Source organism: Fistularia commersonii, chromosome 21, assembly GCF_037954325.1.
Source record: "Fistularia commersonii isolate RoL2024-O1a breed Wild chromosome 21, RoL_Fcom_v1.0, whole genome shotgun sequence".
Lineage (NCBI taxonomy): Eukaryota > Metazoa > Chordata > Actinopteri > Syngnathiformes > Fistulariidae > Fistularia > Fistularia commersonii.
In genome coordinates, this window is record NC_141304.1 from 2,836,223 (window position 1) to 2,855,225 (window position 19,003).

General features: G+C 43.9%; 3 protein-coding genes across 3 annotated transcripts; 2 read left to right on the top strand and 1 right to left on the bottom strand.

Moving 5' to 3' along the window:
* Positions 1 to 1,168: 1,168 nt before the first annotated feature.
* On the bottom strand, positions 1,169 to 12,972 carry endou (endonuclease, polyU-specific). Its single transcript, XM_086168124.1, has 10 exons — positions 12,116 to 12,972; positions 11,281 to 11,392; positions 6,831 to 6,900; positions 6,626 to 6,748; positions 4,756 to 4,921; positions 2,009 to 2,214; positions 1,820 to 1,933; positions 1,644 to 1,750; positions 1,413 to 1,555; positions 1,169 to 1,341 (listed from the first exon to the last, which is right to left on the bottom strand). Exons 3-10 carry the CDS (start codon positions 6,886 to 6,888, stop codon positions 1,221 to 1,223), a joined length of 1,038 nt encoding a protein of 345 aa, XP_086024250.1. The 5' UTR covers positions 6,889 to 6,900; positions 11,281 to 11,392; positions 12,116 to 12,972; the 3' UTR covers positions 1,169 to 1,220.
* tsfm (Ts translation elongation factor, mitochondrial) lies at positions 8,850 to 14,460 on the top strand. The gene is made up of 6 exons (XM_086168126.1): positions 8,850 to 8,930; positions 12,988 to 13,140; positions 13,210 to 13,338; positions 13,417 to 13,539; positions 13,648 to 13,729; positions 13,913 to 14,460. Exons 1-6 carry the CDS (start codon positions 8,886 to 8,888, stop codon positions 14,308 to 14,310), a joined length of 930 nt encoding a protein of 309 aa, XP_086024252.1. The 5' UTR covers positions 8,850 to 8,885; the 3' UTR covers positions 14,311 to 14,460.
* A 689-nt stretch (positions 14,461 to 15,149) lies between these two features.
* myl6 (myosin, light chain 6, alkali, smooth muscle and non-muscle) lies at positions 15,150 to 18,621 on the top strand. The gene is made up of 6 exons (XM_086167709.1): positions 15,150 to 15,283; positions 16,470 to 16,497; positions 16,985 to 17,128; positions 17,255 to 17,428; positions 17,516 to 17,593; positions 18,235 to 18,621. Exons 1-6 carry the CDS (start codon positions 15,281 to 15,283, stop codon positions 18,261 to 18,263), a joined length of 456 nt encoding a protein of 151 aa, XP_086023835.1. The 5' UTR covers positions 15,150 to 15,280; the 3' UTR covers positions 18,264 to 18,621.
* Positions 18,622 to 19,003: the final 382 nt, after the last annotated feature.

Here is a 19,003-nt window from a genome sequence, read left to right on the forward strand (position 1 = left end):
TCCCTAAACCCTCTGCCGACCCCCCGTTGTGCGTGTTCATTGGCCGACCGCCTTCGGGCGTCCCTTTTCCACGGGCCCATTGTCTGGCACCATAAGCAGCTTTGTTTCTGCGTGTGCAGCTGGGCTAGCCCCGCGCCGCCATTAGCTGAAACACGCTAAAGGGGAGAGCGGGATAATATAATTACAAAACAAAAGTCAGGTGGCTCACGAGATCTGCCAGAAGAAGCCAATTTTGGGGAGGGGGGGGGAGGCGAGGACACGCTGGCGGGTGGCCAGCTATAATTCGATTACCGACTTGTGTGAATGACAAAAGACACAATTGAATCTTTTTTTTTTTTTTTTTTCTTCTTCTTCTTCTCTTCTCTTAATGCCCCCACTGTGATTTAATTTGATTTCTTTCTGGGGCTTTTTAAAAATGGCAGTCCGGAGAAAAAAAAAAAGAAGGGCGGTGAGAAGATTTACTTTTCCAATTTCGCAGTCGGCGACTAGGAGAATGCGCGGCGGTCGGACCGACGCTCCCGGACGAACCCGAGCGGGTGGACGGGCGAGAGGCGGCGTTTTTTTTCTCCCGCGGATCGACGGGTCTTGTGCTCTAATTTTGCATGAACGCACACAGACAAGCGGACAATGGGATCAGTGGCAGATCCGTCTTTGAACGGCGCTGCAAGTGTGTCCCCCCTGTTCTGTCGGCAGACCAGAATTTATCCTGTTAGTCACCCTGGATGAGTGATGGGGGTAAAATCACCCCCCCCCCCCCATCCCAGCTGGACACACACACACACACACACACAGAGTTACACTAGCAGCTTAGCGGACAGCTGATCAGAGCGGGTCGCTGTTTGGAGCAGGTCAAGCAGAACACGATTTGTTAATGTCTTTTTTGTTTCCACCGTTCATACCGCAAAAGTTTTTTTTTCTTTGTTTCGTGTTTTTGGGAGTTTTTGCCGAGCACAATAAACAATGTGCGTCAGACTCGCACATGCCGCCGAGCGGCCCGGTGTCGGCATTGTGCCCTCTCGGAGTGCGTAAACGCCCGATTTTTTCGGGCCCCATTAAGCACAGCTTGATGGCGCCCCTGGGAGACCGAGCGCATTCTTATGCTCCTGCGAGGTCTGGTCGCAGATTAGCCGCCCCCCAAACCCCAGGGAGCCACTTCTGGATTATTTGGATTACTTTATTAAAAGTTAGAGGTGTAAACGACGAAGTTCTCCCAGGCACGCTCAGGGTCTGGGGGTCGCAGGGAAGGCGGAGCCTATGAACTTCTTTCCGTTCCCGTATGAAGAATTATTCCAGGTGTAAGTCTGGATTATCAGCTCTTTCCCGCCGAGGCTCAGGCGACATCTGAAGATAAGGGACACGGTTAGCGACCGTTAGCGACAGTGAGCTAGCGCCCCGACGGCGCCGGTACTCACTGTTTGCCAGGACGGGTGATGTAGCAGAGGCTGTAAAGGGCAAAGTCGAACTCGGGGCTGGAGCCGATAACCGCCGAGCCCACCTGCTTGTAGTAGCCGTCCCACATGAACTGCATCCCCAGCACGTCCGGGTAGCTTGTCCACTGGGGGGGGGGGGGGGGACAAATAGGAAAGTGAGCGCGGCGCCACCAACATCAGGAGGCAAAAGGCGTCGAGATCCGCGTGGCTTACAGGCCCGTCAAAGCTGTGGCTGTAGTAGTTCAGCATCCCTTGTTTCTCAAGGAGATAAAACTGGAGCCAGTTGTGGAAGCCGGACACCTTCCCCTTCTTCACCTCGCCTGTCCCAGAACGTTAGTAAACGGAAAAGACCAAAAATGCGACAACGACCCCGAGGGGAGGTTTCCAACCTGCGAAGATGTGCTCGAAACCACTGGAGTCCAACTTGCGGTTGTAGCGGGAGTAAAGACCGAACCACATCATCTTCAAGTCGTGGAGGAACTCTTCCTCCGATGCGTAAATTCCTTAAGAGGAGGAGGAGCGGTCCGCTGAACCTCTGCGTCCTGGTTTAAGGTGTGCAGCGAGTGGCGGCGACCTACCCTTGGTGTAGAGGAAGCCAAACAGCTCCCTGCCCACCTCCGTGTTGGACATGGTTTCCTTGAGGAAGGTGTCCTGCTCGGCAAGCTGCTGGGGGCTGAAGTCCTCCGCTTGGCCGGTCATTCTGTGGTAGTTGTCCAGCAGAGCCACCAGGGCTGCAAACGTAGGCCTGGAGAAGATCCTCCTCTCATCCACGTAACGGAACAAGCTTGAAGCAGGGAAACGACAAGAACGATCAGACAGGAACGGCCTCGAACCACTTTTTTCTTCCAATGATGGACTGAGATGTGTTCATTTCATCTAGCACGGGATATCAAACTCAAATACACAAAGGGGGCCAACATTTATTGAAAAAAATCTTCCTCCAGATGTAACTATCTTCTTTTCCTTTCAGCTTTTCCCCTCCATCCAACCCAGGGGTGTCAAATGTACGGGCTGTGGGCCGGTACCGGCCCGCCAGGGGGTCCAATCCATCCCATGGAATAAATCTACAATTTAAAAAAATTACATAAAAATCCTGAACTACTTTTTAAAAATAAAAATGTAGTTCCTATATTGTCTGCTGGGGGCGCACAGTTTTAGTCAGTGTTAGCAACATGGCACAACGCTTTGTGACTAAGAACTTACGGCAGATGGCAGCAATGTGGCTTCCAGGTTTGTAAATTGCATTTTTACTTATTGTTAGAAATTGACCTGTTTTTCTGTTGGCCATCAGCAAGATGTTGTTGTCAAAACAGAGAAAAGTGGACTTGGAGTGTAGGGTTTTCCAAGAAAAATGGACCACTTCTTATTTGTCCGTTGAGGTCAATAAGAAACCTGTATGCTTGGTGTGGATGCAGCAAGTTTCTGTGAAAAATATAACAAAATGCATAGAACTGAGAAGATACAGTTTTCGATTTTTATAATTTCCTAAGGAAAAATTTGGACTTAGTGTTACTCCTAGGTAATTACACTCTGATTTTACTGGTCATCAAATTAGGCGGTATTTGGCCCCCGGACCAAAATGAGTTTGACACCCCTGCTCTCACCCTTTTCTCTGTGTCCTCCTCTCTCACACCAACTATCTTCATATCCTCTTTCACTACATCCATAAATCTTCTCTTTGGTCTTCCTCTAGACCTCCTGCCTGGCAGCTCCAATTCAAGCATCCGTCCATAGATATATTCACTTTCCCACTTTCCCAGTCTGGCTTCTCTGACCTTCTCTTCAAAACATCTAACATCCCTGATTCTATCCATCCTGAATGTCCCAAAGAGAAGCTCAGCATCTTCATCTCTGCGACCTTTAGCTCTGCCTCCTGCCTTTTCTTTAGTGGCACCGTCTCCAAACCATACAGCATCGCTGGTCTCACCACTGTCTTATACACCTTTCCTTTCAATCTGGCTGAACTTCTTCTATCTCATAGTACACTTTTCACCACCCGTTCCAACCTGCTTGAACCTGTTCCTTTTCCCACTTCTCCATTGCTCTGGACTGTTGACTGTAAGTACTTGAAAACCTCCAACTTCTTGATCTCCACTCCCCTGTAGTCTCAACATTCCATAAACACACATAAATTCAATTACAACTAACCTTCATTTCTCTCCTTTCCAGAGCATATCTCCACCTCTCAAGATTTTCCTCATCCTGTTCCCTCCTCTCAGAACAGATCACAACGTCACCTGCAAACATTATGGTCCATGGAGATACCTGTCTAACCTGTCAGCCTGTCCATCGCCACTGCGAACAAGAAGGAGCTAAAAGCTGATCCCTGATAAAGTCCCACCTCCACCTTGAACTTCTCTGTCATGCCTACAGCACACCTCACCACTGTCTCACAGCTGGCATACATGTCCTGCACCAGTCTAATGTACTGTTCTGCAACTACAGACTTCCTCATACAACACCATACAAGAAGGGGCTCAGAACTGATCCCTGATTGAGTCCCACCTCCACCTTGAACTTCTCTGTTACACCTACAGCACACTGCACCACTGTCTCACAGCTGGCATACATGTCCTGCACCAGTCTAACATACTTCTCTGCCACTGCAGACTTCCTCATACAATACCAGAATTCCTCTCTCAGCACCCTGTCATATGCTTTTTCTAGGTTTACAAAAGCGCAACGCAGCTCCCTCTGACCCTCTCTATACTTCTCTATTAGCATTCCCAAAGCAAATACTGCATCTGTACTTCTAGATATAACAATTAACCTTTTCATGTGAACCCAAACAAGTTTTTCTTAAAAACTGAATATGGAACAAGCAAAGCTTAATATTATACAATATATAATTTGATATTGCACACATGCAAAATCGAAATTCAAATTAAAAAACACGTCAATAGCACTCATTTCTTAAATAAAAATCATATGCCTCTCTTTATCTGCAGCTACCTGAATTAAATTCCAACTGTGCCCTTTTTCCACAGACTGATAAGAAATGTAAAGATAAAATAACAATAATAAACCAGTCTTGCAGTAGCAAGAAAGAGTGCATACAGAAAATGTTAATTATAGCTCAGTTTGCTACAACACTGATCGTGCCGAAACACCGGCAGAGCATTCTGCGATTTGTAATATTACAAGTAAATGCGCTGTAGGCTACAATACCATCATTTGGAATAGCTTTGCGGGCCAAATATTATTAAACTGTGGGCCAAAGTTGGCCCGCAGGCCAGAGTTTGACACCTGTACTCCCCCAGATAAAAAGTCTGCTATTGGGTCTTCTCCTCTGTTTTCCAGAGGATTTTTTTTTTTTCTTTCTCACGGCCGGTATGAGAGATCATCCTTGGAGCCGGTCTCCGAGTCGGGCACCAGCGCCTGGGGTTCGATGATCAGCTCAGAGGAAGAGGCCTTGTTCGAGTCCAGGGCATAGAGGGTCTCCGAGACGGCCCTGATCTCAGCGTCGGTGACCGTGGCGCTGGAGCCCTCATCTGCACGACATCACAAACATGATAATTAACATTATTAAACAAATACAGTGGCCTCTTAAAATACAAATCCATTTATATATGTCTTTTTTAAGATACCAAGAATGATTCGGGCAAATTTTATCCTTGAAATCTGAAAAACAAAAATCATGATACGAATACGAGAGAATTCAAAGTTTATTTTTTTCCCTATGCTTGGGAAATTGTTTAATTATATTCATTTATTTACTTATTAATAAATAAATAAATAAATATTTAGCTGATATATATTTACACATGCTATTTATCAATTTATTTATTTATTAAATTCATTCATTTGTTTAATTTCATAACTCATTATTATTATATATATTATATATATATATATGCATTTCACACCTAGGCTTTGAGTTGTGCTCCATTTATCAATCCACCCCTCTATAAAAGTTTTATGGCTGTGAAAAACATCTTATTACGCAGAAATGCAGTATAAAGAGCCGTTACCTCACACAGATAACTTGTGTAGCCACAATAAATGCTGTTGTTGATGAAACAAACACACATAAACAAGCAACAATAATACCCTCATAAAACTGCAATGTTTTTTAGGAAAATAGAAACATTTTACTCACCAAAAATTCTGATTATTTGTACACAAAATCCATCTTACTTTTTCTCCTTCAAAAGAATTCAATTACTTAGTAGTATTAATTATCTGTGTTCTTCTGCTCTATCAAGAAGTCCTTTGCTATCGCCATCAAAGCTAATGCTAAACGTCAAGCCTGCCCTTTTGTATTTTTGTCTTGAAAATGGCTTTGACAATAAATCAGCAACCACATCGATTTCTTCTCTTCCTTCAGCCATCATGGGTTGACAAATTAGCTATTATATATTATTATATTATTACATCTACACAACTATGGCTAGTAAACTCTCTGACTATGCAATCGAAATGCATGTGACATGCTGACGTTACCCTCGCCTTCTAGAAGGCCTTGGTGTCGCAACACAAAATCTAATTGGTTGAAGCAACAGTTTCATCAACTCTTATTTTTTGCTACAGCGCCTGCAACTCTGATTCTGCAGGCCTCCAGGCAGATTTCATTGACTTTGACCCTGCCTGGCAACAAATAATTGTTGAAATGTCATTGGTTCAATGCTTTAAGATGAAAATACATGTGTGAAAGTAGCACAGCCAGGGAAAAAGCTATGAAAGGAAGCTGAAAGACCATTTGGACGTGATCACAAACAAAATAGTCCAGTCCAAAATCAGTCTATGATTCAGCTATTTGTTTAGGCCAGCAGAGAAGGCCTTGCAGGTCATCACTGTTCTATATATATTTATATATGCACTCTTCCTCTTAAGTTTGTTTTTGTGTTTAACAGTGTGTTGACTAGTTTTAGGCCCAGCAGTGACACATCGTGGCCAGAGTGGTAATAGCAGGAATATTCAGGCAAGGTTTTTCTTTTTAGTTTTTTGTTTGCTTGTTATTTTGAGAAACTCCGAGTTGAGACACCAAGCCCATTTTGAAGGTCTGGCTGTCGGACCACCTCTGTGAGAAAGGCTGCAGGTGAGAAGTCAAACGGAGGTGGGGTGGTTGATAACACGTGGCTTCACGACACATGCACCTTAACCTGCGGTCACCCGAATGAGCTGCTCATTTGACAGCAACACACACACACACACACACACACACACACACACACACTGGTTCAACGCACTCTCACCTTTGCAGACTTCGGCGTAATCCGAGCAGCAGTCCCTGAAGCGCTCGCAGGCCGGGTTGCACTGGCAGGAGAAGCCGCTGTCCGTGCCGTAACCGCAACGACCCACGCACGAGTCCAGGGAGTCTGCGGGCCACGGTGACACCGTTAGAAATTCTCCGCTCACCTGTGGACGCGACTGGACGGACGCCGAAGAGCGGCGCCTTACTGCTGTCGCCGTGGCGGACCAGGCTCAGCCAGAGAGCAAAGACGACGAGGGCCTTCATCCTGGATACGATCTGGAAACAAGGTGAGCACACTGTAAACGTGCACGCCCTTTTATAGCACCTCGACCCCCCCCACCCCCCGGCCCCGCAAACGTGGCACCGCAGACAACGACCGCTCTCACAGATGCTCATTTTATTTAAAAAAAAAAAAAAAAAAAATCAATCCATCAACCCAGATAACAAGTTTTTTTTTTTTTATTTTTTTTTTTTTTTATTCTGTATTAATTAAAATAAAATAAAAAACCTTATTATTCGTGGCGTCACCCTCCTTGACCCTCCGTGTTTCTCCATCCAGTGGGACAGGTGTCGCTTTTCACAGGGTTTGGGCAACATGGAGAAGCGAGAACGGCCCGGCTGCCACGGCGACCACGTGCGATGTCAGCGCTCAGTCAAGGTTTTTTTTTTCAATTTCACAATTTTTCTCTGTGTGATTTATTGGACGGTAAAAAACTTGTCCCCTGGGGTTGATGGTTTGGGTCACGGCAGTGTAAAATTAATGTTAAAAAATAAAATTGATGAATTAATTTCCAAAAATGAAACCGAAACACCCACCACTTCAGCTCTTCGCCATCCCCCCTTTGTAACCGATACAGATATTTAATAAAACCATAAATTTTATTAAATAAAACACAAGAGAATCTTGTTGGATGATGATGATGTTGGTGTTTAACCCTAAAGTCCTTTAACATGCTTTCTATATCGTCCTTAAATAATTACCGGCCTTTTTTTCAACTTGTCAAGAAAACACAAAAAAAAAAAAGAAGTTTTTGTCAAAAATTGACTAATTTTTCAGGCGTACAGAGGTCTGACCTCACCCATTCATTCATGTGCCCCTGATTCTGTTGTCTTTTTTTATCTTGTCTGCCTCGTTTCCTGTCTATTTTTGTTGATTTATTCTGTTCTTACCATTGCTATTGTAACACTGTTTAAGTTGTCGTTTAATTTTGGTTGTCTACTTTCACCCTTACTGTCTTTTTTTCCGCTCCGTTGTCCATTATTATCCTTGTTGTTGCTGTTGTTGTTCCCTCTGCTGTGTATTTACTTGTGGATGTCTTGATATTTCTGATTGTCTCCGAATTGTCTCTCTATTTATATTTATATTCATATTTATTTGATGCTTATAACTGTTACGCTCCTGTGACGATCCCCTATGGCAGCAATCGAGAACCTATGGCTTGCACGCCATATTTGGCTCTTTCGGTGACGGCATATGGCTCCCAGACAATTTTGAGTTGAAAAAAAAAATCAATTTGGACTGATTTTAAAATACATGTGATATTGCTTATAATACTGTGTCATTTTAAGAGTAAACAGAAATTAGTTCTGAAGATAAATTTCACGGGTCACCCGTCGGTCGCGTCGGGAACCAATGGCTTCCAAGCACTTCCGAGTCGTTGTAAAGGTGAAGAAATCAATTTTATCAGATCACCAACTTGTAACGGAAAAGATGGCGAAAAGAAAAAAAGACAATGATTACCATGCATTCCAGGCTGCGTGGACAGAGGTATTTACAGTACATTTGGATCTGCGCTATGTCCAACATGCAATCATAAAATGATAAAATTGCGTCGACGAAAATATGCGGCACCAGAGGTCCCATTAAAAGTAAGACATATTTAATTTGTTATTATACGTTAAAAATATTATATGGCTCTCAATGACATATATTTGGTCATATTTAGCTTTTATGGCTGTCCCAGTCAAAAAGGTTCCTGACCCCTGCTTTATGGGGATCAAAAACGCTTATCTTATCTTATCTTGTCTTATCTTATCTTATCTTATCTTATCTTATCTTATCTTATCTTATCTTATCTTATCTTATCTAATTTACAATTCCAGCATTTCCTGAGATTTTTTGTGCTGCAATTCCACTCCCATTCGCTAGGGGGCGCTGTAAAATCTCCCTTTTACTTAACACACGTATTTTGACCCTCCTCGGCTACCGTAGGTAGCGTGTTGTTCACCTACTTCCGGGTATGAAGTAAGGGGCAGAAAACATGTCGCTGTCCGTGTTGCTCGGGTTAACGGGAGCCGCGCTGAAGGTGAGCCTACCAAGCCTCTGCATTTTCTGAACTTTATGGTATTTACGGTTTACTTTACGGCAGCCATCCTTCCCCCTCCTTTACATGGGGATCGGGGTCTAGAAACTACCGGTGCAGCGTGGTTCGGACCCGGAAACTCCTGCGTGGTTTTAAACAAACAACCTGTCCTCGAAGAAGAAAAGAATAAATGAATAATAATAGATAAACAAATAATAAATAATTCATGATTTAACCGTTTATCCTGCGGCGTTGCCGGAATCTGGCACGATCGGAAGTCTTGGACGATCACAACCTCAAAAGGTCACGTCTTACATTCACACCATTCACCCTCTCATCCATACATCATACGGTGACATCTAATATTCACACCGTATAATGAGACAAGAAGCATTCACCCTTTCATTCAAACCTTATAGAGACAGCCACCCTCTCATCACACCTTATATAGAGAAAAAACACTCACCCTTTCATTCACTCGTCATGTAGACAACCATTCACCCCCTCATTCACACATCACATGGAGATATCCAACATTCACACTTTATATACAGACAAGAAAAACATTCTCTCTTATTCACAACTTCTGTAGAAAAATTCAACTATTCATCCTCCATGCGAAAAAGTACAGGGCTGTTTGGCTTAAACTCAATAATGGGTTAAAGACAAATTTCCATCGTCACCAGTTTTTAGCAACAAAAGAGATGAACTATGTGTCAATGTTATTTTAGGCCTGGCCAAGTTCTTCATTCACAAAAACGGAATGCAAAAATGTTCCCCCAATTTTACGTTAAATATGAACGATTTTGAGTTAGATAAAAAAATCCTTTAAACTTATGGCAAAAAAAACAAAAACCAAAAAATTACAGTTTGATGTCTATCATTTATTTATTTATTTATTTATTTTCTTTTATTTTCTTTTTCTTCTAGCATTAGACATTTCTCACAAACCTTTTACACTGTTAACCTGTTAAGTGATTACATACAGAACAAATGTCCTTATGTACTTTGCTTTCTCATCCCCGGTTGTTTCATTGACATCAGATTCTACCTAGCCATGTTTAATTGTACATATGTATATCTGTTTATACTATTTATGTTCAATTAAAAAAAAAAATCACCCTCTCATTCACACCTTATAGAGACAAAAGCATTTACTCGTCATAGAGACTCAACTATTCATCATCTCATTCATGTGTCATATAGAGACATCCAACACTCACACCTTATATAGAGACAAAAACATTCACCCTCTGATTCAAACCTTATAGAGACAAAAAACATTCACTTGTCATGTAGACATACCATCAGTCACGCATCATATAGATACAATCATTCACCCTCTCATTCATACAGTTGTGTTGAAAATAATAGCAGTCCAACATGACTAACCAGATCAATCACTGTTTTTGGTATAAATCATATTATTACATGGCAAATAATTTACCAGTAAATGTATTAGAGTCAAGAGAAATCAACAGGCCCAACATTCATGATAGGAAAGCTCCATAGTCTATGTATTTGAATAATTAAGTGAAAGGGCTGTGTTCAAAATAATTGCAGTGTGGAGTTCAATCAGTGAGGTCATTCATTTTAAGAATATATAGGATATACAGGACTGTCTCAGAAAATTAGAATATTGAGATAAAATTCTTTATCTTCTGTAAGGCAATTAAAAAACAAAAATTACTTTTTCATGATATTCTAATGTTTTGAGACAGGATTTTTGACTTTTCTTAAGATGTAAGCCGTAATCAGCAATATTAAAATAATAAAAGGCTTGCAATATTTTAGTTGATTTGTAATGAATCCAGAATGTATGACATTTTTGTTTTTGTAATTAGTTTAGTTGATTCACAGGAACGCTAAATCTTAACGTTATACAGTATAATGAGTAAATATTTGAGTTCATAATGAAAAATGCACACCCTGCTATTTTTTTGAGATGAGATGAGAACTTTATGTATCCAAAAGGAAATTGTTGTGCCAGAGTTTTAAGCAAAAACATAACAATAATAGATAATCGTAGGAAGGAGGGAGAATAAGAAATACAATAAAATATAAATTGTCAAGGTTAAGGCTGTCAACAGCATTGAACAGTCCAATATCATTTTTTCCTTCATTTTCTGTAAAGTAATTAAAATATTGATACTTTTTCCTCAAGTTATGATGTAAAATATAATGTGTAGTGTTCCCGATGAATGGAAATAAAAAAAAAACATAAGGATTTTCAGCTCTACTCACATTTAAAAAAAATGCTATTATTTTGAACACAATTGTACATCACATGGGGACATCCAACATTCACTCCTTATAACGATACAGAAAACATTCACACGTCATATAGACATACAATATAATTCACCCTTGTTGAATTCTTCTTGTCGTGGCAACTAGACTTCTTGAATTTCTTCACTTGAAGATGTTTCAGCCCTCATCCAAGTGGCTTCTTCAGTTCGAATGACCTGTGGGGAGTTAGTTGATATAAGTGCCAGGGTTTTGGGCGGGTCCATGCTATCTTGTTTTTGGCTCCTTATGTAAATGGAAGAGTTGATGGGACGTTGTAGCGCAGGCGAGTCTACTTGGCTATCTTTTCTAACTCCCGCGCAAGTGGAAGGGCGGTCATCCCAAATTGTGCAGCGACATTAATCATTCTTAATTATCATTCACCCTCCCATTGGTACAACTTATACAGACAAACAACAATTCACCCCCTCATTCACACCTGAAATAGAGATATGCTATCATTCATCCATTCATTCACATGTCTGGATGATTTAGGGCAAAGGTGTTAAACTCATTTTCCCGAGGGCCATATCAGCAAAATGGTAACCCTTGAAGGGCCACATGCAACGGTAATAGTATAAATGTAAGCTAATTACATTTAGTAATAAATGTAACAAGTCTCTCCTGTTAAATAACTGAATGTATTAAAAATGTATTAAAAAAATGTTTATGAGTTGCTCTGTTACAGCAACATAAATTCTTTTATATTGTCAGGTTAAGTAATCCACATTACACCATCAGTCAATGATCAAACTATCCAAGTGACTAAAGAAAAATATCATTTTATGTCAATATCTATTTGTTATTTTTCTGTCATGCTTAGCCCCGTGTTAGGTGCCAAAATGCTGACGTAGATTGTACTCTATGACAATAAACACTGACTCATGACACAAAAGACATACCGGTTTTTCTCCTTGAAGCACAAACATATATTTGGCTTTCCATCTTTTCCTGAAACGGCCTTCCATCTGCATCAGCTTCTCTCATCCTGGATGTTTAGCGATCATTTGTATGTCTCAATTCCACCTGAAAATTGCATTGATGTGGATACACTCCAATCTAATGGCAGGACGCCGTCACTTTGCGGGTAACATGATCAGCGTGAATCGTGGGAAAATGTAGTTTATGGTTAAGTGGCGTTTGTCTTATTTATCTTGTGACATGGCGGGCCACATTTGGCATTGAGTTTGACACGTGATGTAGGGTCTCCCATGAACCTCAATCATGTGTTTTGACTGCCGGAGGAACCCTGAGGAACCCTATGGAGACTCCACACATCCTATCCATCCAAAAATAAATACCGTAATTTCCGCACAATGTAACGCACCTGAATATGAGCCGCACTGGTTAAAAATAACTAAATACATGTATTTGTACATATATAGGCTATAAGCCACAGGTGTCCACATTGCGACATGAGATAGTCATACAGAAACATTTTTTTAACTTGTAATTAAATACATACTGGTAATACCCACAAATACATACTGGAAATGCACTTTTTTCTGAACCATGGCTGTACCACGGATTGCTATCTTAAGCTCGTTAGCCCCCCAAAAAAACATAAATTAGCCGGCTAATAGAAATTAATGGCTAATAGTCAGGAAATTCACGGTACATAAATAAATCAAAATGACTCCCGGGAGTTGTGTGAGGAAGGAATCCCTCCAGTGGAGCTGTGGAGATGCTGCAGCAATTTTAAATATGGTGTCTCCAGAAGCGATACAAAATTTTGCAAAAAATAAAAGTTTACAGACTGCACCACGTTTTGCAGGTCAGCCGTCCGCGGCGCGTACGCTCGCTGCACAGCGGCCCGCTGCTCCTGGCCGCCGAGAAGGCCCTGCTGATGAAGCTGCGGAAAAGCACAGGCTACACTTTCATTAACTGCAAGAAGGCGCTAGAGAGGTTCGAGAACGACGTGGCGCAGGTGAGTTAAAGGAGTAACGCCGTCGGCGACCGCAGAGTTTGTGACGGACGTCGTGTCCTGAACGTCCAGGCCGAGGCGTGGCTGCACGAGCAGGCCCAGAAGGAAGGCTGGAGCAAAGCGAGCAAGCTGGAAGGCCGCAGGGCCAAGGAGGGGCTCGTCGGCCTGCTGACGGGCGAAGCAGCCGCCGTCATGGTGGAGGTAAGGCTCACCCCGCCGGGGAAAAACAAAACGTCGTCTCCCCGTTATGCAGCTCACGCCTTCCATCTCCTCACACAGGTGAACTGTGAGACGGATTTCGTAGCTCGTAATGAGATGTTCCAAGAGCTGGTAAGGGACGTGGCTCTGTCCGCCCTGGCCCACCACCAGAGCAAGACCCGGAGCCAGGCAGGGTACCTGAAGGTGATGCCCCGGCTCCACCCTGGACCTCCCACACTTGGAGGACCTTCATGCTAGCACTGGAGTTGCCTCTTACTACTAACAGCAATGTGTGTGTGTGTGTGTGTCTAGAGTCTCCTGACCGGCAATGAGTTGAGCAAAGTCGGCGCGCACGATGGGGCGTCGCTGGCAGACAAGGTGGCCCTGACGATCGGTCAGTGAAAAGAAAACAAAAACGCTTTGTTTGTTTTGAACAAAATCCAATTTGTCCTCCCCCTTCCTGTTAAAGCGCGCATTGTCACACCCTATAATAGTGATTTGATAATTATGTCAATATTGCATGAAAATCCGTGATTGTGCGACAAATAAACCGACATCTTTGCATCCGTCCTCTCAGGCCGCCTCGGCGAGAACATGTCGGTGAAGCGGGCGGTGGCCGTGAGCATCCCTCCCGAGTGGCGCATCGGCTCTTATGTACACGGCGGCGACGGCGTCGGACAGACAAAGGTGGCGATGGGCCGCTACGGTGCCCTGGTGGTGTTCCAGGGCGGGAAAGAGGGTCAAGAGGATACTCTGGGGCGCAAACTGGGACAGCATATAGTCGGCGAGGCCCCAGTGTCTCTGGGCAACGTGGACGATGTCCCCTGTGGCGACAGCGAGACACGCTTGCTGCCGCAGACGTTCCTGGCAGACCCCAGCAGGACTGTGGCTCAGTTCCTCCGGGGCCAACAAGCCCGCGTGCTGGACTTTGTACGATTCCAGTGTGGCGAGACCGCCGAAGAGGACACAAAATGACGGGTGGAGGATCTGCTTAATGTCTATGAAATACAGATGCGTGTTTATTCCCCTGTCCTGCAGGAAACTATGAATTGCAATCATGAATGAGAGCAAGTGGGCCTGTCAGCACCGATGGCTATTAACAACAAAATAAAGTGTTTGGACAATTGAAAGTTTCTGGCGGTGCTTTGTAAAAAAAGCAAAAAAAATATATATATTTTTTTAACTCAAGCAGCAGTTAGAATAATAAAAAAAAAATGTATATATATTATTATTTTTTATCCACTTCGAATGTTACGTCAGTGGACACGCAGGGCCCTGTGCCTGTTGAACTATAAAATAACGGAAAATAAAATAATTGATTTTATTTATTATTATTCTATCATTTTATACTTTGAACGTGACGTCAGCGGACGCGCGGGAGCCACGCACCCTTGGAATTCCAAAACAGTTTGAAAAATACATTATTTTATTTTTTGAACATCACGTCAGCGGAAGCGTGGGGCCACACTCCCACGGAACTATGAAAGAAAAATAAAATTAAAATAGATTCTTTTATTTATTATTTTTTTATCCACTTCGAACTTGACGTCAGCGGACAGGCTGGGTCCACGCGCCCGCGGTAATATAAAATAATCAATAATCTTATCTATTTGTTTTTGTATCTTCTTCCGACGTGATGACAGTGGACGCGTGGGAACCACCCTCCCACTGAACTATAAAATAATAAAAAATAAAATAAGTGATTTTAGTCATTATTATTTTTTATCCACTTCGAACGTAACGTCAGCGGACGCGCGTGGGCCACGCGCCCGCGGAACTGAGCGACGCGATTGGCTGTCGGGGAAGAAAAAAAAACAAACCACCCGCAGTGACGTCACCGGGATGCAGTGAATCCTGGAGGCTGATCCTGAGCCGATATAAAGATAAAACCCGCACCGTATTTGTTTGTTTGTTTGTATTTTCGCCAAGTATTTCCCCGGCGGACATGGTGAGTCGGAGCACCGCCTCGGGTTCACGACTCGGGGTCGGTAGGGGATATAAAACCAGCGAAAACATAACCGTCGGGGGTATTATAGCAATTTCCCCGGAGATTCCCGGCTAGCTTGAAAGTGCGTTAGCATCGCGGCGGGATGAAAGTGGGACGTAGCTGAAAAAAACCCGAATAACGTTTCGCGTTGGTATCCGCCCCTCCAAAACCCACACCCCCGATACAAATCTGACGGTTATCCTTACGGTCAGGTGGAGCTGTGGTGCTCCGGGAGCGGGGGGTCGACCGGTCGGGTTCGGGGTGAAAAATAACCTTGTAGTGATGTGCGAGTAGTGAACGAATTGGTTAAAACTCGAGAGTCGTTCTACTGATTCATGAAGCATGATTCCTCGTCTCTTCTAACCCGCTCGTTCCCGCTAGTGTTAGCACGCTAACTGCAAATAAGAGGTTTTCTAATTGCATGACTGCCCTTTTAACTTCTTTTTCTTCTGGGTGCAGCCTTCAGAAGTCACCACAGCCATTCATCTCCTTAATATCTCTCCCCCCTCATCCATAAACCTCTATGATCTTCCTCAAGAACTCCTCCAACTTCAGCATCCTTCTACCCAGATCTTCCCCATCCCTCCTATTGTCCAGGTTCAAACCATCTCAGTGTGACTTTATCTCCAGAACGCATGGACACATTCTCCATCCTCAATCCCAAAAAGGAACCTCCACATCTTCATCTTTGCCTCCTTTCTTCTCCTCCAAACCAGACAACATAGCTGCTCTTCACATCCGTCTCCTTCCCCTTTCCTTTTATCACCACTGACACTCTTCTCCAGCCTTTCCAACCTGCTTGAATGCATTTCCCCATGTCTTCTTCACCCCCTTTGTTGCTCAGAATATAAAACCCTGCACCTTCTTCATAATAGCACTCCCTTTTTAAAAAGCGAACGATTCAGTCAGTAGCGCAGAGTAGACTGATTCAGTGATTCAAATGATTCAAAAACACGATTCTCCTCAGTGAGTGACTCATTTAACGAGTCAATATGAAGAGTCGAGTTTCCATCCCTCTATTGTTGGTTGCGGGTGGATGGGCTGGGCGTGGGACGGTGACAGAAGTCGACGCGCGCGTCTGTCTTGTGTTTCCGTCTAATTAACGTGTTAATTTCCGCTCCCTCTGCCCTCATTCTGCCCCAACCAGTCTGACTTCACTGAGGACCAGATCATGGGTGAGTTCTTCTCACTGGGGGGGGCTTTCAGGGAGTCGCATTGAATTATAATGATAATGGGTTGCACAGGTGGGTCGTCTTACTCTGTACTTTTGTTATAAATGAAAAAAGTTGTGTGTCTTAACACTTCAGTGGAAAACTTAAAACTCAAAAGGTGAAATACTTTTGGAGTTCTCCTGTCTGCCATAACAAGTGTCCTCTATTCTGACAACACAAGGGTGTGTAAATCTTATTTATCGCCGAGGTCAGGGGGTCAGATCGGGTGTTGAGGTGTTTGCTCTGGAAACTGACCAACGGTCGCAACACAAATGTCTCGGCAAAGAATATTTACATACATTTCCGTTGAGAAAAGTGATGGTTAGCGCTTTTGTGTCTTTGCTAGCGTGAACATCGAGACAGAATCCTCTTTTACAAGAGGAAGGATCCTTTCTCCACAGAGCGATGGGGCTTTAGCCACTAACGTTTCAGTTTGATTTGTCTATGTCAGAGTTTAAGGAGGCGTTCCTGCTGTTCGACCGGACAGGGGAAGGGAAGATCAGCTACAGCCAGTGCGGGGATGTCATGCGCGCCCTCGGCCAGAATCCCGTCAACTCCGAGGTGCTCAAGGTCCTGGGGAACCCCAAGCTAGAAGGCAAGCTCTCGGACGGTTCGACTCAAACCAACCGACTCAACGCTCTCCTAATCCACCGCGTCCACCTGAAACATTGTCGAACTTCCCGAGGGCGTGACTCTGATGGCGTCGCTGTTCTGCTTATAGAGATGAACCACAAGATGCTAGATTTTGAGCAGTTCCTGCCCATGCTGCAGGCCATCGCCAAGAACAAGGACCAGGGCTCCTTTGAGGACATCATCGAGGGCCTTCGGGTCTTTGACAAAGAGGGGAACGGCACGGTCATGGGAGCAGAGCTCCGCCACGTCCTCACCACCTTAGGTAGGACTGAATATCTCCTCCGGGCTGGGACAAAACCCACTCTCATCCTGCTAAAGGCGCTCGGTGTTTGTCAATTTGGCTCTCAAGGTGAGAAGATGACGGAGGAAGAGGTGGAGACGCTCTTAGCGGGACACGAAGACGCCAACGGCTGCATTAATTACGAAGGTACGCCCGCACACAAGCTGAAGCGCTCGGAAGATAAAGAAAACACCAGCGTCCGTTACAAATGAGGGACGGAACAGCACGGATGTTACCGCTGTTCTCAGATGACTCTGTCCCATGAAAGGAGTTCATTATTTCCCCGTCCCTCCCGAGATCTGACCTCCTTTCCCCGTCGGCTCTTCCCTCTAATAGAATAATGAGCGGAGCCACTGAGCTTAATCCACCCCAGGTCTTTCTATCCGCTCCCACCTCTCTATCCATGCCAACAGATGCCGCAGATTGAATTAGTTTGTCTTTATCTCGACGTAAATCCGATGAGTGACACTGTTTCAGATTGGAACCTAGCCGGCCTTTCTTTTTTTGTTTTTTTCTCCAAAAGGCAGGGACGTTCATCGGATCTACATTTGTCATTATCTTGATTTGTCATATCTCTGAAAATACAGCTTAGAGAATCTTAGCTGATCTTAGCGTGATGACGCCCGGGCTCAGCAGCTGCTCAGAGTCCTGCCTTTTTCATGGGATTTAAGTGTTTTTACACAAATACCTCCACAACTGGTTCATCTCCCAGCCCTCTGTTGTGTTGCTCAAAATCATCGGCTAAATCCTGCAAGAATCTGATCCCGGTTCTCCATTTCCCTCCGCAGAACTCGTACGGATGGTGATGAGCGGCTGAGGATTCCAGAAATTCACCCTGAACGATTCTTTCGCACTTTTCTTTCTTCCCTCCATCTGCCCGCTTCTGCTATTTTCCTCTCATTTCGAAAAGTGCCTTTTTTTTTTTTTTTTTTTTTCAACTTCGGTGCATTCTCATGCATGGAACGTCGCTCGACATCCCTCGACCCTGCAGGCTATTCCTCCACAAGCCAGCGCGTCATCTCAAAAAATCCCAGCCAGAGAGGAACCTCGACATCGGACCACCTCGTCGCTCCTCTGCCGTAAAAGTAATTCATCAATTAACCCCCTCCTGCCGGTGGCGATCGCGCGAGAATACCGAGAGGCTAAATAAAAGATTTGCGTGTCTTTTAACACCAGTCCGGCTTCCCTTCTTCATATTTCAACATGCTCATCAGGGAGGAGCTGAAATATCCCCGAAAACCAAAACCAAAAAAATAAATACATTCACATATTCAGAGTTTTAAATGAAATGTTTCAGTACCTCAAGATGTGAAGGAAACCCCGGCGTTTGCCGGGAAAATAACTCAAATAGCCAAAATACACAACCCTGGCACATTTGAAAAAAAAAAAATAAAGATTTAATTACCAGATTGGAAAGCGGCTTGTTGGTGGACAGACCCAGTGTGTGGACGCTGTGGAAACCGCTCTCTGTGTGTGTGTGTGTGTGTGTGTGTGTCACCAAGTGACCTGTTATGGTCACTTGTAAGTGACCTGTTGAACCTGTTATGTAGGAGGGGG

What these genes read in the sequence shown, in the direction of transcription:
- endou (XM_086168124.1), bottom strand. Translation starts at nt 6,888, where the DNA reads ATGAAGGCCCTCGTCGTCTTTGCTCTCTGGCTGAGCCTGGTCCGCCAC. An exon ending in GGTCCGCCACGGCGACAGCA is followed by an intron (nt 6,749 to 6,830) that starts GTAAGGCGCCGC and finishes CGTGGCCCGCAG; the next exon opens with ACTCCCTGGACTCGTGCGTG. An exon ending in GCCACAGCTTTGACGGGCCT is followed by an intron (nt 1,556 to 1,643) that starts GTAAGCCACGCG and finishes CCCCCCCCCCAG; the next exon opens with TGGACAAGCTACCCGGACGT.
- tsfm (XM_086168126.1), top strand. Translation starts at nt 8,886, where the DNA reads ATGTCGCTGTCCGTGTTGCTCGGGTTAACGGGAGCCGCGCTGAAG. An exon ending in TAACGGGAGCCGCGCTGAAG is followed by an intron (nt 8,931 to 12,987) that starts GTGAGCCTACCA and finishes CACGTTTTGCAG; the next exon opens with GTCAGCCGTCCGCGGCGCGT. An exon ending in TCGAGAACGACGTGGCGCAG is followed by an intron (nt 13,141 to 13,209) that starts GTGAGTTAAAGG and finishes CTGAACGTCCAG; the next exon opens with GCCGAGGCGTGGCTGCACGA.
- myl6 (XM_086167709.1), top strand. An exon ending in CACTGAGGACCAGATCATGG is followed by an intron (nt 16,498 to 16,984) that starts GTGAGTTCTTCT and finishes TGTCTATGTCAG; the next exon opens with AGTTTAAGGAGGCGTTCCTG. An exon ending in CGGCTGCATTAATTACGAAG is followed by an intron (nt 17,594 to 18,234) that starts GTACGCCCGCAC and finishes TTCCCTCCGCAG; the next exon opens with AACTCGTACGGATGGTGATG.